The following is a 26,352-nucleotide window of genomic DNA, read 5'->3' on the forward strand; positions in this document are numbered from 1 at the left end:
AGAAAAAGTTCCAGGCACAGAAGACAGTGAGCACTGAGAGCTGAGGAAGAATGGGCAGGGATGTTCAGGGAAGAGAGAGGGAGATAAATGTCTATGGAACAGGGAGATGGAGAATGGTAGGAAATGAGGCTGGAGAGGCACATGAGTCTGATAATGCAGTGCTTTGCAAGTTAGACTAAAAAAATTTATATTATTTTAAAAGTTTTTATTGTGGGCTGGGGATTTAGCTCAGGGGCATAAGTGCCTGCCTGGCAAGCATGAGGTCATGAATTCGATCTTCGGTTCCAAAACAAAAGAAAAGTTTTATTGGTACATATTTGCAGTAGATAGTGATTATACTTCTTGTGGGGAGTTGGTCCATGTACATAACACATGTTAATTCTTAGACCTCTCCCCCCCTCCCATTTCCTTATATTTTCCAAAAGATCTGCCTGTCTGTTATCTTTTATTTTGCTTTTTATTTACACTTGGAGTTCTCATATAAGAGAAATCAGGTGATATTTAAGCTTGTGCATCTAACTTATTTCACTTAAGATCTCAAGGTGCAGCTACTTTCTTACAAATCACCTCTTTGTGGCACATTAATACTCCATCGTGTATAAATGTCACATTTTTTAAACCATTCATGTGTTAATGGGTACATAGGTAACTTCTAAGATTTAGCTATTGGGTTGTACAGCCATTAACATGGGTGTGTATATATCACTGTAATATCATTTCCTTAACTCTTTCAGGAAGAAACCTAGAAGAGGAATGGCATGGTGCAATGCAATGTCTGGTTTGAGAATTTTAAGGAGTTCCCATGTTGATTTCCATAATGGTTGTACTGCATTACATGTCCACCAGCATCATACAACTGTTTCTTTTCTCACTGTTATGTCACCATTTGCTATTATTTAATTTCTTTACAAAAGCCATTCTTTCTGGAGTAAGAAAAATCTCATTATTTTAATTTGCATTTCTCAAATGACCAGAGATGTTGAACATATTTTCATGTACTTGTTGCCAACTTATACTTCTTCTGAGAAATGTTTATTCTTTTAAGTTGCCCATTTTTTATTTTTTTGTTGGTGAGCTCATTGTTGTACAAAATGTAACTGATTTTTATTGATTTTATGTCCTACTACATTGCTAAATTTGGTTACTAACTTTAGAGGTCCTTTGGTGGAACGTTTTGGACCTTCTATGTGGAGAATCATATCATCTACAAATAATGAAAGTCTACCTTTCCTATACTTATTTCACTTGCTTTTTTTTTTCCTGCATGCTTACTCTGGTTAAGGTTGATTGCTTCATTGAGGATGAGTACTAATAGTGGATGGACATCCTTATCTTTTTACTGATTTTAGAAGGAAAGGTTTCAGCTTTTTCCCATTTAATTTGATGTTGGTGGTTGGTTTGTCATTCATTGCTTTTATCATATTGAAATAAGGTCCTTTCATTCCTATTTTCTTTTGGGTTTTTAATCATAAATGGATGTTGGAGTTTGTCAAAGGCCTTTTCTGCATCCATTGAGGAGTTCGTGAATTTTTGTCCTTTCTTGTGTTTATGTGGTATGTTACATTTGTTGATTTGTGTATGTTGAATCATCCCTGCATGCATGGGATGAACACTAGTTAGTCCTGATGTGTGATGTTTTTGACGATTTGTTGCATTCTGTTTGACAGAATCTTATTGAGGATTTTTGCAACTATACTCATTAGAGAGGGTTTTTTTAGTTGTCATTTTCTGGTTTCAGAATCAGGGTAATGCTAGCTTTCAGGAATGACTTTGGGAATACTCCTTCCCTTTCAATTTCATTAAAGAATTTGAGGAGTATTGTCATTGTGTCTTCCCTGAATTGTTGAAGAATTCATGGAGTCCTTCTGTTTTCTTATAAACTAAGACATTTTAGTTTTAATCCATTGGAATGTTTCAGTAGGAAACTGACAATATCTTTGTCATATTTAAAATCTTTTGGGGCCAGAGGAGGTGGCACACTCCTATAATCCCAGTACTCAGGAGGCTGGGGCAGGAGGATCCTTGAAACTTCAAGACCAGCCTCAGCTACAAAGTAAGCTCAAGGCCGACATAAACTGCATAGTGAGACCCTGTCTCAAAAAGAAAAATAAATTGTTTTTTGGCAGCACAGCAATTGAACCCAAGAATTCTACCACATGTCTTCTTTTCTTTCTTTTCTTTCTTTCTTTCTTTTTTTTTTTTTTTGAGAGAGAGAGTTACACTAAGTCCCTAAGTAGCTCAAATTGGGTTTAAACTTGCAATCCTCCTGCCCGCACATCTGAGCATGCTAGAATTACACATGTGCACCACTGTGCCTAGCTGTCTATCACATTTTAAATTCTTGAATATTTATTAAGCACCTACTATGTGGCTTAGGTACATATAATTTGTTTTATCTCTACATAAAAATATGAGTTGGAGGAAGCCTCTTATAGTACCCATTCTTTATGTGGGAGACAACTCATGACTCCCCTTGAATGCAACAACAATTTTGGTTATTTGGAGATTTATTTCCTTATACTGATATGGAGAGAGCTGGCTATGGTATTTCCTTCTCTCTTCAATTAGCTCCAAGCATTACAAATAAGACCATCTTAGGTGCTGGTATGTAATCTCTAAAGCTGACAGACAGTCCTGTTTCCTCGCATAGTGTTCTCCATAAAGGATATGAACATAGCAGCATGTTAGAGCAAATAGCTCCAAGATTGTCAGCTGGGTATGAGCCTCAAGGTAAAGAGGCTATGACTCCCCAGGGCACAAAAATTTACATATCAGAAAGGAAGAAATGGTCTCTTAAAACTATTGAATCAACACCTTAATTGGATTATGTGAATTGATCCTTCTGCATATCCTTATCTGTGCATTTTTCAGAGATGCTTTTCTCCCCACCTGGATAGCCAGCTCAAGTTACTCACATAGTTCCCACCATCCTCCCTGTCACTCATCCCTGAGCCACCCCTCTCATTCACAAGGTAATAAATACTGGGAGAGGCCTAGGATCAGGGCCTTTGCCCACACATCCTCATGAGGATTGGATTTAGGACTCCTTGGCTGTCGTTAACTTGGAATATGTCTTGGTGTCTTTACTCTCCCTGTGGTGGTAGAAGAATTAACTTGCTGGGATTCCCGTGTCTCAATGGGATTACAAATATAACTTTTTGGATTGTGAGAAAAATTGAAAAAGGGATTAAAATACTTGGATAACTGTACTCATTGTTTGGGATTACAATACCTTATACTTGTACCCTTTGAAGATGCCAAAATCTGTGGATGCTTAAATCTTTTATATAAAACAGTATCTATTTGCATAGAACCTATGCATGTCCTCCTATATATTCTCTAGATTACTTATAACACCTAATATAATGAAATAATATGAAAATGGTTATATTTTATTAGTATTACATATAAAGCTGCTATGAAAATGCTTGTACCAGTCTTTTGAAAGAAATATATTTGCATTTGTCATGGGTAAATACCTAGGAGAAATCTTCATTAAAAAAAGAAAAAAAAAATAAAAGATGTAATGATTAGATTATATGGGAGATAAATGTTTAGCACTTTAAGAAACTTTACTGAACTGTAAAGTTACATCATTTTTTATATAGACTAGTGTTCTCTGAGAGCTTCAGTTGCTCAACTCTTACCAACACTGATCATCCCTTTCCATTTTAGTCCTTATAGTAAGTGTGTAGTGGATTCTAGTAATGGATTTGACTCACATTTATCAAATAACTAATAATGCTAATGATTTTTTCATGTTTTTGTCATATACATATCTTTTGTGTTCAAAAATCCTTTGTGCATTTTTTGTTTGTCTTTTTCGTTTTTATCGGTACCAGGGATCGAACTCACAACTGCCTGCTTGCAAGGCAGGCACTTATGCCGCTGAGCTAAATCCCCAGCCCCCTTTTGTGCATTTTTATTAGTCTTTTCTATAGAAGTATTTTGAGGGAGTCTGTAAATTTCTGGATATAACCAAATATTTTCTTTTCATGTACATCTTTTTAAAACTTTATTAGTACATTTGCAGGACAAGAAATCTGCATTCGTCTTAGGGAGTAGTTAGATGCAGATTCCTCCCCAGACTGTGAAAACTTTAACTTGCCCTTAGCCATGGGGACGGGGCTCCTTGGTGCTGGAGCTTAATTTCCCCGGGGTGCCTTGGATCTCTGATAACACTGACGGTGGTGCTCAGAGGTATGGAAACCATTCTACTTAGTGTTCTGAGAAAGTCACATTCTACTTACCCAGAAGATGCTCACATGAACCTGATTTATTTAAAAAATATTTATTTAGAATTATTTTCCCACAGTTTTATTAGTGTATATTGATTATAAAGACTAATGACTTTCATACTTCAGATTTATACAAGCATGTAACAGAAATTAAGCATTTTCCCCATCTCCCCTTTCTCTCAGGCTCCCCCCAATTACACATGCTTTGTGGGAATTTTAGTGTGCATAATATGTTTTGACCACACTCATGCCCTCCATTGCCCACCCTGTATACCCCTTTTTCCTCCCACTTTTCCTCCCTTCCTCTTAGTATTCACAAAGATGTATTATCAGTCTCATTTATTTTTATCTCTTTATTAAAAATTAATTTTTTCCATCAACCTATATCTAAAAAAAGGTGCTTTTTTTTAAAAAGAAAGACAATGGAGATATCTACTTAAATAGTGGTTGGCTACCTTTTAGGAATTGCTGCATCCTATTCTTGATTTTTCTCACTTTTCTAGAAAGTGCTTTGAAAATATATAATAATAAAAAATTAGAAATAAATGCCATTCTGTGGATGATTTTTTCAATACACTCTATATAGATATTCTGGGATACTCACAGAATTGGGAATTGGTATTTCAGGAAATCAGAACTCTTCAAACTGGCTGAATAGAGCTTTTGTTCATTTAATGGAGAGCCATCTTCAAAATAGGTCTTTCCAACTAGAGTGCCATGCCTAAGCACTTCTGTATATGCTAAATTGTGTCTCATTTGCCACATCCATATGTTGAAGCTCTAACACTCAGTACCTTAGGGCCATATATGGAGATAGGGCCTTTAAGAGGAAGTTAAAGTTAAATGAGGTCATATGGTTGAGACTTAATCCACATTACTGATGTCTTTACAAAAGGAAGAGACATGGAGATGCAAGCATAAGAGAAATGATCAAATGAAGCCACAGTGAGAAGGTGGCTATCTGAAAATAAAGACAACAGTCCTTGGGAAAAACCAGACTAGCTGACATTCTGATCTTGGATTTCCTGGTTCCACAAATGTGAAAATGAAACATCTATTGTTTAAGCACCCAGTATGTGATATTTTGGAGATACTGGCAACCTGTTTTCCCGAGTGCTTTCTCCATATTTTTATCATCTTTTAAAATAGTCAGATCATTTAATTTTAGCTATTCTTATGGGTGCAAAGTGATTTCTTTTTGGTACTTCAGTAAAGATTTGTTGATTATTGCCAGGTATGGTAGTGCACCCTGTAATCCCAACACTCAGGAGGCTTAAGTGAGAACTCATCTCAAAAAACCAAAAGAGAGAGAGAACAAAGAAGATATCAGAAAATGGAAAGATATCCTTATTTCTGAATAGGTACAATCAAAATGGCCATATTTCCAAAACCATTATACAGATTTAATGCAATCCTAATCAAAGTAGCAATAATCCACTCACAGAACTAGAAAAAACAATCCTAAAATTCATTTGGAACCAGAAGAGACCTAAAAGAACAAAAGAAATTCTGGGCAGCAAAGGCAAGGCATGGGGCATCACAGTTCTGTTGTACTCTAAGAAAATACCTTCATTATTTTGTGTATTACAGCAAACCTGCAACGTGGCTTACTAAATGTGTTTTTTTAAATCCTTTTTCCCTAACTGATATGTTAAGTGACCTAACTGATATGTTGAGCAATACTCTCCTCTGTAAAGAATTGCAAGAATCTCACCTAATTGATATGTTAACCATTGTTGCCCTCCACAAACTACAGAAGTTGTGCTAAAACAAGCTAACAAGGGTTGTTAATCACTGTTAGGCGCCTCTATTCTCCGCTAAAGAGCTAAAGAAAGCTAGGATGGCCCACTAATTTACACTTGTTTGAAGTAACTTGCTTGTGTGCAGAGAGATTTGCGTATGAGTTTAACCCTTTACCTGACCTTGACAAATAACCGCCGTTTTCTGTTCTGTATGGCGCCTTATTGCCTCCCTCTCCCCTCACCTATCTATCTAGGCCATAAAGAATTTGGGTTTCTGGTGACCTCTTCCCGACCCGGTGATGATCTGTCATAAAATGAGCCTGCCCCAATTTTAAGAACTATTTAGCTTCAAAGAAATTACCAGGAAATACTATGGCCCAAACCCCAATCGGTGCTTTCCTTTTGTTCTGTATGCATCAAATGAGTTAGATATCAGATCTTTGTAAAACTTAAGTTTCAGCTTCTTGTAACTCTTGACCCCTTCACACCCACTAGCGAAAACGAGCTGTCCTGGGATAATTAACTGTCCACTTTCTTCTCCAAATATTGCTGCAGATGTGCCACTCCCAAATAATGTCAGTCTGTAGGATGGGAGTAATTTGAGAAACACCAGGAACTCCCGAGATTGTCAGAGCTAAGTGGACAGCAATATAGTTTCCAGACTCGGGTCAACAAGTTTGATGGCTCTGCAGGTTTCTTTGTCCCCCCCCCCCCGCCCTCTTTTCCTCCAGCCTCTTTTTAAAGGCCTCCCTTCAGTCTCTGGGACACGGTCTCCAAATTGGCTCCCGGAGACTCGTCGCCAGGCCTGGAAATAAAGCCTTTGCTACCTAAATTTTCGGTCTCTTGCTTCCTTGGATTTTATACCGGGGCCCGAGTTATAATAAGTTCCTGATTTGAAATTATACTATAAAGCTACCATGATAAAAAAATTGCATGGTTCTGGCAAAAAAAAAGACAGACCCAAGGATCAATGAAACCAAAAATGCAGAAACAACTGTAAAGACACTTAGCCATCTTATCTTTGACAAAAGGGCCAAACACCTTCACCATGAGAAAAATATCCTCTTTATTAAATGATGCTAGAAAAACTGACTTTCTGTATACTGAAGATTAAACCTGGATCCATATCTCTCACTATGAACTAAAGTTGAAATACATCAAAGACCTAAATATTAAAACAGAAACTTAATCAATTGCAAGATACAATACATAAAACTCTTGAGGACATAGATGTAGTAAAAGACTTTATGAGCAAGAATTCTAATCACAAAGGAAATATTATAAAGAATTAATAACTGGGATCTTATATTAAAAACTTTTGTACAGCAAAAGAAACCACCACCAGAATAATAAATCCCCAGCCAAGACACTGATTTCTCAAATACCATTTTTTTTCAATTTTATTTAAAGAAAGACTAAACAAGACAGAAAATGGGTAAAAATAAGTCTGCTGTGATTCTGATGAGCCTTCCTTAATAGGTGATCTGTTTCTTGTCTCTAACAGCCTTTAATATTCTGGTCTTATATTGAATTTCTGGGATCTTGATTATTATATGCCTGTGTGTGGCTCTGTTTTGGTTATAGGTGGTTGGAGTTCTGTATGCTTCATACATCTGCATATCATTTCCTTTTCCTATGTTTGGGAAGTTTCCCTTAATTATTTCTGTGAATAGCCTTTGTAGTTCCTTTGTTTGTACCCCTGCTTATTTGTTCACATTCTTTATTCTCAAGTTATAGATGTTCTTGTCATCTTCTAGCCTTTGTATTGTTACTGCTTGTTTCCTTGTTATTTTTAAAAAGATTTTTTCTTTCATAATCCCACATTGCAAACCTGTCCTCCAGTTTGGATAATCTATCCTTAGTTTCTTTGAAGCATTTTTGACATCATTCCATAGAGTTTTTAATTTCCTGGGAATCTTTTTGAATCTGCTTCATGTATTCTGTATTTTCTTTATATTCTTCATCAAATGGTTCTCTCCGTTGTTTGATTTCCTCCATTCTTCCATCTGTGTCTTCTTGAGGGGTGCTCAGCATCTCTTTCATTAATCATCTTATATCTTGCTTTACTTGGCTAAATATTTCCCTTTTGAACTTATCTATGAGGTCTCAAACATATCTCTTTATGTCCACTGGTGCTGTGTCTGATATTGCATGTTTGCTGTTCTCATTCTCCTTTGTATTTACCTGTCCTGGGTCCATGTTCTCAGGGTTGCGACCTGGGAACTTTTTGTTGTTGCTTCCTCTTCCCATCTTTTTTTTTTCTTCCAGGAGGCCCCAGTTTCTTTCTTTATTGGTTACAATGCTCCTGAAGCAACACTGCAGTGTGCTAGTGAGTTGCAAACAGAGGCAGCATATGCTGGCCCTGCCCTCCGGATCAGTCAATCTGCTGAGGTCTTCACTGCATTATTGTGCACCACTGCCATAGGGAATTGATTTCGGATAACCTAATGGGATAACCAGGTCATGTGACCCAGGCCAAGCTCACTCCACCAATCCCGTTTGGGAAGGAACAACTGACTGAAGTCACTGCTGCCCCTTGTTCTTGCCAGTCCTTCCTGGTCCCAGAATGTTGTCTGTTGGAGCCCCCTTCTCTGTGGAATTGTTTTATTCCCGTCACTCACCACAGGTGGATCCAGATTCCCTGCTAGCTCAGCTCTGTTTGGCTCACTGATCATTGTGACTGTGTTTCTAGTGACTCAAAGTGGCGGGATTTCAGTTGGCTCAGCAAGTTGCCCACTGCAGTGGGAGCACTGAACTTTCAGCTGTTCCAATAGTAGCACTGGGCCTGTATGTCTGACTGGATCTTCTCACCTTAATTTCTTCTTGGGACGAGAGTATTCATTTCCCTCTTTTTGAGACTCCCCATGCTGTATTATGTTGAATTCTAAGTTGACTATCTCAGGGAGCCTCTGTAGCCTGCTGTTATCTATCTGCCATCTTTGCTCCTCCCCTCAAATACTACTTTGCAACAAAAGAAACCAAAGCTCCTTGGAAAATGGTTAAATCAAGGACTGTGTCAAGAAAAATAAGACTTATCTTGTGATGGCTTATTGAATGGATGTAGGAAACAATGTGAAAGAGTTCCTGTTAACCAAATAAAATAAGTAAGTAATAATAGTATGGCTTGTGGCCTACTGATTAAAATTAATATCTAAATTAAGTGTCTGTCCTGCTACAAACAAGTAAATGAAGTATACAAGAGAGCTTTTTCTTACAGTAGGATTCCAATGGTCAATATAGAATGAATGACAGAAACAGGAAATCATTATTATATAATTGTTGCAGGCAGGAGCCACCAATAATAAAGGGCTGGGCTGGGTGTGAGGGTCTTTGAGGTCCCAGAGGCTGGAATAAGAAAATTAATCCAGCCTTTTAAAAATTAATTTGCAAGTTTATTGACTCCAATTGCAGAAAAGAATTTTCAGGACACATCAGTAAGAGACATGAAAAAGATTTATTAGAGACCTAGGGATACAGGGCATATAAGACCCTCAAATAATATTGTAATAGCAAACGTTACATTTTGCAGAAAGTGCTGATGATCACAGCAGGTGTTATAGCACACTGAGAATAAGAACCCAGTGGCACCAGAGATTTGGAAACAAGTACACACAGCCACATAGCTTTTTTCTTTTATTTTCTTTCTTTCTTTCCTTTTTTTTTTTTTTTTTTTTTTTTTTGGTCTGTTTGAGACAGGATCTCACTATGCAGTTTAGGCTGGCCTTGAGCTCACTTTGTAGCCCAGCCTGGTCTCGGCCTTGAGCTCACTTTGTAGCCCAGCCTGGTCTCAAACTCGAAGTGATCCTCCTACATCAACCTCCAAGAGCTGGGAATACAGGGGTGTGCCACCAGAGCTGGTAAGCGTACAGCTTTATTGATGCCAGCAGGCATGGCTGGAATCACTTCCCAGAAAGTCAGGCCCTGATTTCTTAGTGTATGGGTTTTTTATAGGGTTTGTAAGCAAGAAGAATAGAAGCACAGTGCTTGCTGATTGGACAGAAAGTTACATTGAGTTTCACTCTTTTCATATGGAGGTACATAATTGGTCAAGAGGTTACTTTGGGTTTTACCTGACTACATCATTGGGGGAAAATAGACTTTCAGAACAGATGTTTATAGCAGGACAAAGCTCACTGAAGCACAGAGGCTTTTTACTGGGAGCAAGTATATTTTCTGTTTTAATATAAGGGAACTATAACCCCCAACCTGCTAGATGTATGCTAGAATTCATGGTCTCTAAAATCAAAGAATGAATTCTAGGAACAACAGAAGTTAAGAGTAGGAATATTTATTGAAAGAAAAGCTTCTAAGAGAGACAGAAGAGGCCCCAAGTGGGTGGCCAGGGGCCCCATTTTTCAAGGGAGATTTATAGAGCAAAACCAGAAGGTAAGGCAGGTCTAAGGTGGGACAGAACTGTAATCAATCAAAAAGATTACAAATATAGCTCTTTAGGTAATACTGAGCCAACTGGAAAATCACAAGATTAGTGTGAGGTGGGGCAAGACTGTGGTGAACCAATAAGAATTCAAGAACAGTCGCTTAGGTAATACTGATGAGATGGAAATCAGATGGGAAAGCAAGTCACTTAGCAAGTAGACAAGGATATTCCTGAAAGGGGTAGGTTAAGGTTTTAGTCCTCTATCCCAAGGTGACTGATGCCTATTTTGAGTTATCAATCACTGCTGTTCATTCCTAGGGGAAGTACATGAGTGAGTGGTTCCTCTTCTTCTGTGTTTGTTTTTTATATTGTTGTTCCTCTTTTTGCTGAAACTCAGCCTTCAGTGAATGTGATTCAGCCACAGTTGTTTTCTGCACTGATCTCTCAAGGGCCCAGTGTGGTCTGACTGCCTACAATATTTCTAAATAACTACCTATAATAATAGGACACACTAAAGTGTGGACTGTGGGTAGTTCGTGGAATGAGGCACAATACAGTTGGGAGCTGGGGGTTTTTTGGGGGTGGAAATCTGAAATTTTATAATCTACAGTCCCAGTCTTGTCTAGTGGATGTGGAGGGGACAACTTACTGACAGTGATCCATTCATATGGAAAATCCTAAAAGGTGGTCTACTCCTGGGTAAGAGGACCATCTGCATGTAAAAAAGGAAGAGGCAAACCAAATTGTACTTGAAATGGAATTGCCCAGGTTTACTGTTTCAGGAGAAGGAAAAAATAAAATAAAATTTGGCTTATGTCCTGAAGCTGTAGTTCTTTCCAAAACTATATACAATCTTTAAAACCTTGATTTCCTTGTCTCCTTTCTACCTAGTTTTTCTTTTATCCTACCTTAATTTGAGCTAGGTACGAAGGTACAGAGCCTGTGATCCCACTGACATAGGAGATTAGGGTGTGGCAAAACTGGCTGGGGAAGTAGGTGTGACTGTTAATTAGAAGATCTCAGGAACACAAGTGCACAACAGTTCCAAAGCCCAGCATTGGGACTTCTTGTGAAAATTTGAGCAAGTTTTCAACAGGATAGTCTAGACCTGACATCAGCCAGAAGTGTGGAATCCCAATACCACATCCCAGGACCCACACATAAAAGTTCTTGACGGTCTCTTCACAATTTGAACAGCATGAAAGCACACAATCACCAAGAGCTTGCCGTTTTGGCTTTTCTCATGATAGCCAGCCCTGTGTCCTTCAGAGTGTACTTTTATCTTCCTTTTTCCTCTTTTATTTGGCCTAAGCTTGCTCTGCAGAGCCAGTTCCCCTTCATCCTTTTTTAAAAAAAATTATCACAAAAAAAAAAAAAATGATACAGAATTGTAAAACAAAATAATAGGCGGTTAACACTGGTTAATTTTGTGTATTGTTATCTTCAAAGTAGTTGTTCAAATTCCAAAATACAGGTATGAAAAAATGATCAATGAAAGCACAAACTATTTTGACGAAGTAGCAGAAATTAATAGTGTAGTTATCTATCTTGTATATCCTTTCCCTTCTTCTTTTATGCTTTACTTTTACTTTATCAAATAAGCTACTGTTTTTCACTTGTTTGGGCCAATTCTCTGTTCAAAACGAGAAGACCCCAGAAACCAATTCTGGAAGGAGACACTGATATAGGAGAATGAAACTCCCAACCTTCTATGTCCAGTGTGAGTTCGTGTTCTCTAAAATCAAAGAATGAATTTTAGGACCAATGGAGGTTAGGAACAGAATATGTTTATTGAGAGAAAGAAATCTGTCGGAGAGACAGAAGGGATCCTGAGTATGTTGCCAAAGATTCTGTATTTTTTAGGGACTTTTATAGAGTAAAATCATGAGGTGAGGCAGGTCTACAGTTGGGGAAAACTGGGAACTCGCAAGGCAGATAGGCATGAGGTGGGTCAGAGCTATGGTCAACCAGTAAGTTTAATTGTTCAGGTAAAATTGATCAAATCAGGGACAAATGGGGAAGTGAGTCAGACAGCTAGCGAGCATTCTTTACCAATTAGTGATTCTTCCTAGAGGGTGGTGGGATGGTGACTCGTGGGCTTCTCAAAGTGACCCACACATACTCCCTAAGGATTATACTTAAGGGTGTGGATGCATTTGTTTTGCCTTTGTCTGGTGTGTCCTCCAAGGTCATGAGACATGTGGTCCTCTGTATCTGCTCCTTCAAGGGCCTCGACCTATCTGCCTGCCTATATTTGTAATTAGCACAGCTGCCTGTAACACCTGGGGTATTCCTGGTGGAATTCTGGAGAAATTGGAGTAGGGTGGCAGGTATTCCTTCGGGCTGGCTTCTAAAATGTCTTTCACTCCTCAGTTTAAAAGGGGATATTCAGCCTAAAGGTCTCATATTTTATGCAGCCAGTGGCCCAAATTTGGTATGTTCACTTTCCAGGTTCTTCATGACCTTGATAACTCCCTGCAGGGAGTGGCAAGTGGCAGGAGGTACCTTATGCCTAAGTTTTCTTCACTTTCTGCTCCCAAACCCCTCTTCTCTCTAACCACTCCCCCTTCCTCCCTCCCTCTCTGCCGAATTTGCTCTGTCTACCTCAGAGGTAAGGCCCTATCAAGGATAAGAAGATACACATGGACAAGTGGAAAATGACAAGGAGGCTCTAAATTACAACACTATAAGCCAGCTGGACCTGTTCAGCCGAAAGGGAGTGGGTGGGTAAAGCGTTTTAAGTACAAAAAAATAAAACATATGAAGACAAAGAGGCCTCAGACGCCCCTATGGAAGAGAAGCCCTGCCTGTCCTCCATGCCCCACTGAAAGTATGAAACTCCCCTTGGGGAAAGAGGCCATTGATATTTTCTTTAATACATTAAAGAAAGCCTAAAGGCAACAAAAGTCAAGTCAGTAAATTATGCCAAACTGGGACAGACTTATAAGGAAGAGAACCCCCATCAGTAATTTTACTAGGGCTCAAGGACACTCATTATTGATACATTTGAAGTGTACTCAGATGTAAATAATTTGTCTTCTTGTTCAGTCTGTGCTAGTAACTAGTGACACTGCCTACAGCTGCTTTGTTTGAGCCCAAAAGGTTTTCCTCTTTTGGGTCTTTTTTAGATTTCCATGAAAAGCCTTTTTTATGGGATTTTAGGATAACTGAACTTATTAAAGTTTCACTTTCGCTGCTCTAAAATCCCTTTTGAGTCTTAACAAGCAAATTCATTTTTAACAACTGGCAACTCAGTCATGGGGACCAGCTGAAAAGGGGGGATAAGAATTCTAGGCCCATGAAAACAAAGATTGATGAATTTCCTTTTGGGTTCCAATGAGCATTTTTGTTTAAGTGATATGATTAAAACATTTCTTGTGTTGTAGATTCTTACGTTATAATTACAGGGTTAACTTGTTCTTTGGGTGCTTCAATAGAGATTAAGATACATTTCAAAGCTACTTGCAGATTTCTTCGCAGGCAGTCACATTTAAAAATGTAACAATCTGAGAGGAAAGAAAAATAAAAGAAGATAAGGACACTTTAAAATCCAAAGGGCAACAGCCTACTTTCCTCTCGTCTAGCTTGTGCTTTCAAACTGCTTTAACTGTCATTTCTGAGATTAACACTAGACATAAGCTTTTCTGCATACCTAGCTATGGACAGCTATCGTGGCCAAAGACCAAGTAGAGCGGCCTCCTTGAGCAGTTCTAACCTGATTGGTGACACTCTTCACTGCTGACTTCCTGAAGTATTATTTCCCAAATGAACAGGTCTTCAAAGATGCAAAACTTAAGAACAGCTCTTCGAGTGGATGACTTCCCTCAACTGTTTCCCAGGTATTTGTGATAAGATATGCATGCTAATCCAGCATAAGACAGCCATATTGTTATGTGTGTGTTATGTTATGAGTTACAACTCTTAGAGATGCTCACTATAGATTCCAGGCAATGTCACATGACATTCATCTAATGACAGATACATTCTTCTTAGATGGCACTATAGGATTATGTTTCACTTGATTTCAAATTTTCTCAGTGAAGCTTTATAATTGCTATCTGTTAATATTCTGCAGGGATTAAACTCCTGATAACCATGGTTGGTAAGAAAATAACAGTTCCCTGATCATATTATATATTTCAAGGTGCTTAATAGCTAGTTAAGATCGTAAGATTAAACCTACTGTTACTGCGCTACTAACATAACTAATCTCCTGTATGTTCAGCAACTGAGGTTTGGAGCCCAGAGTTAAAAAGATAACTGGGCTATGAGGACAGCTGGTATTTTGGCTCTGTCCCTCCGAGGTCAGTAAGGACCCCAGACATGAGGGGACTTTTCAATAGGATCCTATGAGTTTGGTGACCTCCCCAACCTCAACAAAAAGATTGTTGGATCCCGGAGGAGAGTTATCAAAGCACTGTACAGTGTGCTAAAAAGTAGGGTCACCAGGATGAAAAACATCTCCCATGCTTCCACGTGAAATCACATGGTCAAGAAAGACTGTGACTGACACTAATAGAGGAACTAAGAGGCCCCTAAAGCAATTCCTGAGGAGCCTTCACTGACCTTGATAGAAAGAGGTTAATTTTGATTAATGCAGGTCTCACTTTAATTTGGTCTTGAACACCCAGCAGTAGGCATGATCAAAGAGATATAAAAGTAATACTAATATAAGCTCTACATAAAAAAGAGTCCTAATCATTGACCCCTGCGAACAGTTTCCAGCTACACCCATATACAGCTGTTTACACTTGCTATTCCAATGTCTTACACATAGCGCTTGGACACGTCTCCTTCCCTAGCCTATTTCTCCATACGGATGCTCATGCTTTGATCATAGGTGCTTATTCTCTTGGTAAAGTTTACTCTTGCCTAGAGACTAAGAAACTCCCAGCGATCATGAAGATGGAACCAACCATGAAAGTGCCTGGGATCCACTGCCTCCATGCAAAGTCTGCCCAAGAGACACATGAGCTATGCTTCACACAACATGTACCTTTATCCCAGATAACCATGATAATGTAACTCCAGAGCTGCAAGAGATAAACACAGAGGCTCAGGCACTACAACAAATGTCTCCAGGTATCCCACAGAATTCATGAAATTCATGGAAGTCCACTGCCTTGCCTTAGATTTTTTTCCCTTTATAGAGCCTGTTCTCTTTTTACTCACCTTATTATTGCCATGCTTAATCTGTTTCAAAGGTTGCTCACAAACAAGATTGCAACCATTGCACAGGTAGTTGCCAAAGACCACATCATTATGGTTCGCCTTCTGCAATACAGTCAAAACCCCTGACCTTTTCCCCATCATCAGCAGGAAGTAGTTAAGAAACAGATGCCCTGCCCTACTTCCCTATCTAACCAGAGTCTGAATGAAGGAATAGACCTACGACGGTCACCATCCTAACAAGGACCACTCTAGCCCCTCCCCAGCACAGCTACACTCAGTAACTCAAATGTTATGGCCCAGCCACCCATAACAAACAGTACTGTGCTTTCCCGAGCCTCCCCTTTGGAGAATCATTACCCTTGTGCTCTCTCAAGCCTTGTTTTTAGTAGGCAGCTGCAGTCCTCTTTGCCTGCATCCTCTCAGGTTTGTTCTGAATAAACCCGTCCTCTTGGGCTTTCTTTCTTTCTTTTCTTCCTTCCTTTTTCCCCTAACACTCCCTTTGTGCCAAAACAAAACAGCCCAAACCACAAGAACATACATTATAAAGGAATTGGAAAAAGTAGTTTTAAGCTCTACTTCAGTTAAATCTGCTACAAGAGGAAGAAGATGGAGAGTGTGACCTCGAGTTTCCCCACTGTTGGAGTCCATAGAGGATACAGGCTAGGGATAGTTTTGGGAGCCCTGGACTGATGGCTAGGAGATTTGTCTCATCCTCTGAGGCTACAACTAACCTTTGATCAAATGTCCACAAGATGGTGTCCGCAGATTGTCACTTTAAAAAATCCCTTCTTGTAGAGTACCTTCAAGATTTTCTTCTTTGCAAAAACAAAAGAAACACAAAAAGCTCACTAAAATCTTTAGTATTTCCGGGCAACTCTGCTATGTTTAGTTCCGAGGTGAGCCGTGCACAGCAGTTTTTGCAGCTTCATTCTACAGAAACTCAAACGACTACCGGGAAGAGCCGAGCAGTGGTCCCGAGGCACATAGAAACCGTACAGGAGAGCAGAGGATTCCAGGTTACAGCAGGACGCAGGGACCAAAGCAGCTGTCTCCCTCCACAAGGAACTCGCAAAGACAAAGGAAAGCACCCAGCGGTTCCTGGGCTTGCCCAGCTCAGAGCGTGGGGTACTCAGGTGAGCTCCACGCTAGACTTCTCCAGCCCGCAGGATTCCGATCAGGGGGCGCCAGAGGGCGAGGCGTGCCTGGAGGGCGGGGCGTGGCCTGGAGGGCGGGACGTGAGCCCGGCGCCCCTCCCCCCGCAGCTCCCCGGGGCCCCGCCCCGCCCCTCCCAGCCCCGCCCCCCGCGGCCTCTTTAAGAAGCGGCGCCGGCGCTCACGTGACTCGGCGGCCAGCTCGCTCGCGGAAGTGGCCGGGTCTGCGCGGCCGGCGCGGGGTCTGGGCGCCTCGCAGGGCAGGCCGGCGCGGCCTGCAGCCGGGCGCCAGGATGGTGCAGCTGTACAACCTGCATCCGTTTGGGTCGCAGCAGGTGGTTCCCTGCAAGCTGGAGCCGGAGCATTTCTGCGGCGGGGGGCGCGACGCACTGTTCGTGGCGGCCGGCTGCAAGGTAGAGGCGTTCGCCGTGACCGGCCAGGAGCTGTGCCAGCCGAGATGCGCCTTCTCCACGCTGGGCAGGGTGCTGCGCATGGCCTACAGCGAGGCGGGTGAGTAGGGCGGACGAGGGGCGCCTGCGCTCCGGTTTGCCGGGAAGGGACTGCGTGCTTCCTGCAAGCTGCTGCTGGTCTCTGTGCTGGGGGTGGGGGTGGGGGGTTCCTGGGGAGGTTGCGCGGAGCTGTGCGGTTGTCATAGCAACAGAAGGTGTGACAGTGCTTCAAGTAGGGCAGAGGCTCAGATCACTGCTGGCATCCCGAGCCTATCCTGCTGAGGCCTGTTAAGTGTAGACAATTCAACGGTGTACAAAAGTGGGATAGGGAAAATAGAAACTTGACGCTCACGGTAAATACTTCTAGTACTCCAAATCAGCCCAGTACAACCAGGGCTTCCACCTCTCGGCCTCCATCCACTTGTGGTCCGGTTTTGCGCGCTGATAATCATTATGTGCTGATTTTTAAGTGTATATCAATAGAAGTTGGGCTAAAATTGTCCAGCTGCCCCCTGCCCTCTGCCTCCTTCCTTAAGTTGTAGGAGCATGGACTGTTCCTTTCCGGCAGAGGTGTGAGGCAGTAGCAACTGAGTATTGGGTGGGCAGGCTTCGTTCAAAGTCCAACTTTAAAAATAAAGTTTCTTTCAGATTACAGAAAGATTCATTGTAGCATTCCTTTACTGTCCAGTGCACTTAAACTTTGATTCCTACTTTTCAAGAGGGATACAAAGTACAGAATTTACGGTGGAAAGGCTGGTGGCTGTGGCACTAACAGAGTGGAGAGAACATGATGAATCTGGAGGGGTACAGATTTTCTCTCTATAATCCCTATTCTGCACCTGATTCGCTGTGAGTCTGTACAAAACCTTTGGATCTCAATTCTTGCTTTTTGAAAAATGTCGCATTACTAAATCAGTGGGTTTCCTGATGTTGGGATTTTTGTGACTCAGTAAAAATTTGAGCTCTTATATCTACTATCTGATTATTTTGTCAAGTAAAGATGAATTTTTTTCATATTACCAAAAGCTTAGCCAAGCATGGTGGTGGATGCCTATAATCCCTGCACTTGGGAGGCTGAGGCAGGAAGGATGCTGTGAGTTCCAGGCCACCTGGGTGGGCAACAGAGTAAGTTCAAGACGAACCAGAACTGCTTTGTGAGATCCTGTCTCTCTCTAAAAAGTTAAAAAAGCAAAGCAAAACCACTTCATGTTTAGGTCACCATTATTTAAAATAAAGGATAACTAATTTTATTACTAAATTACTTTGCTGTAACTATTTTACTTTTGAGTAAGGACAGTAGCAGTTGAGGCCTATACAGCACTCCACACTGAAAACTACTTATTGTCCCTGATCTTTCCTTTTCAGTGGAAAAATTCTGATTTTAGTTTTGTTTTTTTTTCCGTGCTACTGGGAATTGAACCTAGGGCCTTCAAACTGAACTAGCCCTTTTTATTTACATTTTGGGTTTTTTTGGAGGGAGTGGTACCGGGATCGAACTCACACCTACAAGCTTGCAAGGCAGGCGCTTATGCCGCTGAGCTAAATCCCCAGCCCCGCCCTTTTTATATATATCTATATCTATATATTTTTTTACATTTTGAGAAAGAATTTCACTAACTCACCAAGTTGACCAGCCTGGCCTCATACTGTGATCCTCCTGGTTTAGCCTTTCAAAGTACAGGATTATGGTTTATTTTTAAAAAGTATTTGTAATTTCCCCCACTATGTCCTGTGGCATTTTTTTAACCTTTAGAAGTGCTGTATGAGCAGGGGTGCACATCTGTAATCCTATATGATTGAGAGCCTGAAGCTGGAGGATCACAAGTTCAAGACCAACCTGGGCAATATAGCAGCATCTTAGCTAAAAAAAAAAGTGCTGGGGATTTAGCCAGCAGCATAAATACCTGCTTTGCAAGTGTGTGGTCGTGAATTCAATCCCCAGTACGAATAAATAAATAAATAAATAAATAAAAAGTTGTATTGAGTAAGCATGCTTACCAGTTTCAATGTGTGTGTGTGGGGTGGGGTAGATTGAGGAAATATTTACACGATTTGCCTGCTTCTTTCAAATTACTCTAAAATTTGAAATGACAAGCATCGTATAAACCTCTGGTTTTCTTGCCTGTCAGTAATGTTGATTCCTGGTATCCTTGGGTGTCCTGGTATTCCTGGTATCCTTGGGTGTCCACTAGCTATGCATCAAAATCTCCTGGGACGCTTTAAAAAAGTCCCCACACTTGGGCACAGAATCAGAGATCCAGTATAGTAGTTTCTCTGTTATGCCAGCACTGAGATGAGTCAGGGATTAATCAGGTTTGAAAAACACTGACCAAAGCCACCCTGGCTTCATGAGGCCACGAGTTGCATGATGATTTTATGAATAGAGGCCTTGAAGAACAGAGGTGTTTTTATACTCTGGTTGGCTGCCTTAAAGTTCAAGAGTGATGTGGGATGATGTAGCATCATTGGTTTGTGTGGCTTAAGGGCAGCTTTCCGTCCACAACTTGAACCTCAGCTCCTGGGTACAGCTTCTATTAATGCTCTCATAGCTGAAGTAGGATGACTCCTGGCTATGCCGATACCCAGAAAACTAACCTTCTGCTCACTTGGCAGCATTTCTCTTTCAGCCCCTTAGCCCCTTCCTCCCTATCCATTGGTGGCACCTGGAGGTTTTGTTCTCAGTGCCCAGTGTCCTCCTCTGTTGCAAGTCTCCCCTTGTCAGAATCAGAAAGAGTTCATTTATTTAAATTTACTATAAATACCGTGCAGGTCTCTTACCCAAGCAGAAAATACGTGCAGTTTTTTAAAAAAAAATCTCACATCAACTGAAAACTATTCTTTTTTTATAACATTTGGGGAATTAGGAAGGAAAATATATAGAAAATTTGAAGTTTTGAAATTTTAGCATCATGATCATGATTTTTTAAAAATTGAATGAATAGAGAAACTTTGTAAAGTAAAAAAGAAAGAAAGAAAGAGAAAGAAAGACACTGGGCACATAATGCTCCAAAATTTAGTTCCCTTATCTCATGAAGGTAAGTAATCACCTCTACAGAATCCTGTAGACTTGTAACTTTTTTCTGTTTGAGAGGCAGCATTATTGGGGAGGGAATATAGACCTTTGTGTTAACCTGATCTTTTCTGTTATTTGTTTGCTTTGTGACCTTAGGCAAGTTACCTTAGTTTAAGCTCAGATTCCTGATCTGTAAAATATGGAGAGAAATATGTATATTGAGGGGTTATTTTGAGGTTTATTGTGAGGTTTCAGTTCTAAACCTCTCATCATGCCAGGCATAGGAGCACATTCCTATAATCTCTGCATTCATAAGGTTGAGGCAGGAGGATGCTATTTAAGGCCACCCTGGAAACAGAACAAAGAAAAACAAAACCTCTCACCATAAGCTTTGTTACATAGATTATTTAGCAAGTGCTAGTTCATTGCTTATGAAACAATTCATTAATCTGAAAAAACAATGTGTGTACAATGTGTAATTATCGGATTTTACATTTTTAGTATAATACATATAGATATTAATATAGAAAATGTAAATGCACACTGCAATGAAAAAAAACAAAATTTTGTAACAAAATAGAGAATTACGATAGTTCCCTGTTTACCATAATGTTAGAAGAATGGCAAAAATGTTACTCAGGACAAGTCATAGAAAAGATATAATAGCACAAGACTAGCTGGGTAGATTGGCTATTCTGTAACCCTAGCACATGGGAGACTAAGGCAAGAAGATCACAGTGAGTTAGAGACCAGCCTTGATGACAAGTGAGTTCAAGGTCAGGCTGAACTGTATAGCAAGAACATGTCTCAAAAAAAAAAAAAAAAAAAAAAAAAAAAAAGCCAACCAAACAAAGCCCTCCAAATAGCATGACTTTCTTTTCAGTGAACTAAGAAAAACTAGTAGTACAAATAAAACAAATTAACATATAGATTGAAATATTTTTTGAAACAACAGTAATTTTGGGAAATTATTTGAATTTATCCATAGTTCCTTTTTATCTTCCAATATGTTCTTTATATGTGTATATATTTTGAGTTTCTAATAACAAGCCATTGATATTTGAATTGTATGGTTGGTCTATTTCACTTACAGTATTCTCAAATTGCATCCATTTATCAGATTTTAAACAGTTGTATGAACTTTATCAAAGAAATAGGTATGTATTTATAGATGTAAGAATAAAAAATTTTCTAGTAACTAAGCAAATATTCTTAGTTTTAAAATTTATTTACTAACTTGAATTTAATATTCAACAAAAGAAAAATGGATTAGTTAGATATCATATAAATTATATTTTGGTGAATCAAAGGACCTTACCACCAGATTGAAAAGGCAATTTATGGAATCAAAAATATTTTCAAATCATTTATCTGGTAGGGGATTCATATTTAGAATATATGAAGAACTACAACTCAACAACAACAAAATTGATGTGGAAAATAGCCAAGGATTTGAATAGATATTTTTCCAAAGAAGACATATCAGTGACCAAAAGCACATAAAAAAAGAGGCACATAAATAATTACGGAAATAAACATAAAATTACCATGTAATTCAGCAGTTTCACTTCTGCCACTTGGCGTATATACACAAAAGAAGTAAAAGCAGGGACTTGAATAGATATTTGTACACGAGAGTTTGTCACAGGATTGTTTATGAGAAGCAGAAGGTGGACACAATTCAAGGGGCTTGTGTCAGGTGAACAGATAGATAATGTTACAGGCTTTTAACCTTAAAAAGGAATGGAATTCTAATACGTGCTAAGCTTGGGGGAACCTTAACCTTAAGTACATGATGCTAAGTGACTCTGTCAGACATAAAAAAGCAAACCCTGTGCAATCCAACTTATATAAGGTGCTGAGTAGTCAAATTCATGGAAAAAGAAAGTGTAATGATCCATTACCAGGGTCTGTGGGGAGAGAGGAATGAGGAGTTACTGCTTGATGAGTAATACACAGTATTGGAAAAGATTTAAAAAGTTCTGGGTGGTAGTAATGGTAGCAAAATAGTGTCAATGTACTTAGTGTCGGTGAACACTGAAAAACTTACTGTGCCTACTGGTATTTGTAAGTGTCCTACCAAGAGTTCAAGGACGGTGGCTTTACATGCCATCTGTGTGGCATCCAAGGAACCACTGTCCCGAAAGTGCCTTCTTTTTTGTTTTGATGATTTTTTTTTTTTTTTTTTGAGACAGTGTTTCACTATGCAGTTGAGGCTGCCTTGACTTTGTAGCCCAAGCTGGCCTCAAACTCAGTGATCAGTGATCCTCCGGCCTCAGCCTTCCCAGTGCTGGGATTAAAAGTGTGTGCCATCACACCTAACTTTGTTTGCCTTCTTTTGAAGGCTGGATCACTTTGGAGGAGGAGGTCATTCATCCCTGTGAGTTTCTGCAGAAAGGGGCTACCCTGCTTGCATACTGCTATATGTAGGAAAAGTCAGTATAACTGCAACATTTTAACTTCAGTTTGTTGCCAAAGGGCTGGTTTACATGGTAGTATCAGTATTACAGGTTCCACATCTGGAAGACAGAAAATCCAGTTAAATCCTGCCTGGAGAATCCCCTGTGCTTATTAACACAATTCTGAAGGATAAATTTTTTTTTTTTTTTTTTTGTCGTTTTCCTTTTTATCGGTACCGGGGATCGAACTCACGACTGCCTGCTTTCAAGGCAGGTGCTTATGCTGCTGAGCTAAACTCCTAGCCCCGAAGGATAAAAATTTAAAAGAGCTCCATTAGGCCACGTAGAGTGGTACCCAGGCTTTGCATTTAGAGAGACCCTGTCTCAAAATAAAAAAATTTAAAAAGGGCTGGGAGTATGGCCCAATGGAAAGATACCGGATTCAATCTGTAGTACCAAGAATGAATGCCATTGAAATATAAAAGAACTATCCTATGTATTTATGTAATTTGGAAGACACAGGACTGTTTAAGCAAAGAAGGAAATTTCAGAAGCCAAGAAGGAAAAGATACATATCTGAGTATGTAACAATTATATGGTGAGAGAAACCATAAGCAAAGACAAAAGTAGAATCAAGTTATGTACTGTTCATGGCCAGTGAAGGCTTAGAGAACTGCAGTTCCTTAAGAAAAATAAATCAACCACTTAATAAAAAAAAGGACAACTCACAGAAGAGAAATGATAATGAATGACATGCATAGGAAAAGACAGCTAGTTTTACAAGTAGTCCATGTAATGTGAATCGTGCCGACTGTTAGAGTCCGTATCTCCACAGCCACATAGAGTCATTGCTGGGAGGACATGGGTAAGCAGACACTCTAACAGCACTGCAGGCACCATGAGTTTCTGTTGTATAGGGGCCCCACCTGGCAGTATCCATTATGGTGTAAAATGCACCTGCTCTTTGGCCCAGCATCCTCACTTGTAAGTCTCTATTCCATTCTTTCCTCCTTCCCTCAGTAAGCATATAGGTATAGGCCTATTTAATCCACGATTATATATGTATGTGTGTGTGTGTGTGTGTGTGTATATATATATATATATATATATATATATATATATGCAAAGAAACCTGAACATACTTGAATATAGTAGCAGGTAAGTAAATTATCAAATTATCATACTTGTGTATATAAGATATAATGAAGAGGATGTTAGGTGCCCATGTGTCAACTTGTAGGGAAAGATTTATCATTTAAAAATACTGCAGATTGTTAAGTAGTCAGTATGATACAGAAAAGAGAAGGCAGAATACGGCTCTGTGCTGTAGGTTTATTCTGTGTAAGAGCAGAAGGTTGACAGCCACACACCAGGCTGAGTGTTTACGTTGTGTCCTCTGGGGTGGATGGCAGAGATGATGACGCGTTTTGTTTTGCATCTCTTTACCACTTTACTATTTTGAATTCCCACATTAAAATATAACAACGAATAAGTTACTCTTCTAAGTTAAAAAAAAAAAAACCACAAAGTTAAGAAAACGTTAACTTGGTTTTATATTTTACTTATTACTTCTAGATTTATCCTATTTTTCAAAGTTGTGGCTTTTGTGGGGAGGGGAGGAGATAAAGTGCAAGTTCTGTTAAACTCAAGAGTTCCTTAATTTGTACCTAATTTTAATAAATGACAACCATACATTAGTATCGCTGACCCTTTTTGTTAATAGAGCTTTGTTGGAGCTAACTTTACAGTTCTGGTGAAATGCATAGAGCTAATGTAGGAAATAAAATGTAGGTTTTATATCACATGAATAATTAGCAGTTTATCTTTAGACTTGAAAATTGGGAAGGTCGTATGTTTAAGGACCGCAGTGTCTAATAATGTAAGTTAAAAACATGCCTGAGATTCTCTTATTTGGGGTTTGTTTTATTCAGTCTATAGCTAATGGTATGTTTTGTTTCATCGCAGCAACGTAAGTGGTGGTATTTCTAATCGTAGATTCCAAGTATACTCTCATTTCCGTTTCAGGGGACTACTTGGTAGCAATTGAAGAAAAAAACAAGGCTACCTTCCTACGAGCTTATGTGAACTGGAGAAGTAAAAGGGCAGAGAACTCCCGCGTGTGTATCCGAATGGTGGGGCATAATGTGGAGGCGCCCCTGAGGGAATCCTTCAGAGACCAGATGTCTATTGTTGAAATGCCCCTCTCGGAGGCCCCCTTGTGCATTTCCTGTTGCCCTGTGAAAGGAGACCTCCTCGTTGGCTGCACAAATAAGTTAGTCTTATTTAGTTTGACATACCGGGTCATTAATGAGGAATTCTCAATACTGGACTTCGAGCGTTCTTTAATTATCCACTTAGATAATATCACTCCTGTCGAAATCTCTTTTTGTGTTGGATATGTTGCTGTCATGTCAGATTTGGAAATCTTAATCCTAAAACTGGAATCGGACTCTAAAAATGGACAGAGAGTTAACCACCATCCTCGTGAGGCCAGCAATACGGTAAAACAGACAAATACAGGTAAATGATGAATTTATTTCTTGTTCTGGTTATAGAGAAAATAGTGACCTTTAACTGTCTATAAAGAATTCTGGGATGGTAGACCAATTGGCTCTGTTGTGTCTAGTGTGGCATCATGCCACAGTATTTATTAGTTTAATTATGCTGATTACATCAAATTTGTGTTTATAATGTAGCCATGCATATATTGTTATATACCATGTAAATATATGTCAGTTTACACTTGTTAACATAAATAATGGAACTGAGCCACTACTAGGTGAGGGATTTCTAGTCTTATTCTCATATTTATTAATTAGATGCCATTGAGTAACACCTGAATTTTCTTGTGGGTAAAATGGGGATGATAATACGTATTTTGTTGTACTTTTATTTTGTTTTGTATTTGAGACAGAGTCTTGCTATGCAGTTCAAGCTGGCGTTGGGCTCACTTTGTAGCCCAGGCTGGTCTCAAACTTGCAATGATCCTCCTGCTTCAGTCTCCTGAGAGCTGGGATAGTGGCTTGCACCACCACTGTTTTGTCATACTTTGTCGGTGGCTTGAGAAATAAATACACAGGTGTTAAAACTTTTGAAAACTATAATGCTTTGTAGTTGCATAAAATGTGTGTATATAAAATTATACTATGCCTATCTAATTGGTGAATGTTGTGAAAGCTACTTTAAGAAGGTAGTACTTGAAGTTGTTATATCCTTTACTTTTGTTTTCTAAGATTTCAGTAATGAAACTTCACAGATTGAGTCAGATGACTTTGTTATCTGTCAGAAGCCCATGGAGCTACTTGGTGAAAACAGTGAGCAGTCTGGAATATCAGTTACACTGGAACCTACAGGATTAGCTGATGAAAAAATAAAATACTTCCATGTCCAGCATCTTCTCTATAGGTATTTGAGATCTTTTCACTCCCCTATTTTTAATATTTATGTGCCTGTTTAATGTTACATGGAAATTAGACTTTTTCCTCTTTCTTTTTAAACTCACAGACGTTTTACTCCTGATATTTCCTTTTATGCCTTATCTGATGACATCAGGTTACATTCTCTTCAACTGCTACCCATTTACCAAACAGGTGAGTGTGGCAGTGCGGTGGTGGGTGTGGTGTCGGGATCTGGGCTGGAGGGGAGATCCGCCAAGGCATTACGTTTATTTCTTCTACTCAGTCTCCCTGGGGGCGTGGACAAGTTTCTGAGCAAATACCTGTGAGCACTGGAAAGGAAAGTCAGGTCTGCTAGGAGAATTGAAGCCATGGAGAGGGTGTGACAAAGCTCATTTCCATTTTTAAAATGATC

General features: G+C 39.6%; 1 protein-coding gene across 5 annotated transcripts in view; it reads left to right on the top strand.

Annotated features, from left to right (window-relative positions):
• The first annotated feature begins 16,862 nt into the window (after positions 1-16,862).
• Hps3 (HPS3 biogenesis of lysosomal organelles complex 2 subunit 1) overlaps positions 16,863-26,352 on the top strand; it is a 43,170-nt gene continuing 33,680 nt past the window's right edge. For all 5 annotated transcript variants that reach the window (XR_010047615.1, XR_010047616.1, XM_063249166.1 and 2 more), the window contains exons 1-4: positions 16,863-17,191; positions 24,568-25,062; positions 25,776-25,947; positions 26,047-26,132. Coding sequence is in view for 3 of the 5 variants with exons in the window: in XM_063249166.1 (XP_063105236.1) it covers positions 16,975-17,191; positions 24,568-25,062; positions 25,776-25,947; positions 26,047-26,132 (970 nt within the window). In the remaining 2 variants the exon portion in view is untranslated. The remainder of the gene's footprint in view (positions 17,192-24,567; positions 25,063-25,775; positions 25,948-26,046; positions 26,133-26,352) is intronic.

The sequence above is a fragment of the Cavia porcellus genome, unplaced genomic scaffold, assembly GCF_034190915.1.
Source record: "Cavia porcellus strain 051 isolate PalLab524CR breed Dunkin Hartley unplaced genomic scaffold, mCavPor4.1 scaffold_5, whole genome shotgun sequence".
Lineage (NCBI taxonomy): Eukaryota > Metazoa > Chordata > Mammalia > Rodentia > Caviidae > Cavia > Cavia porcellus.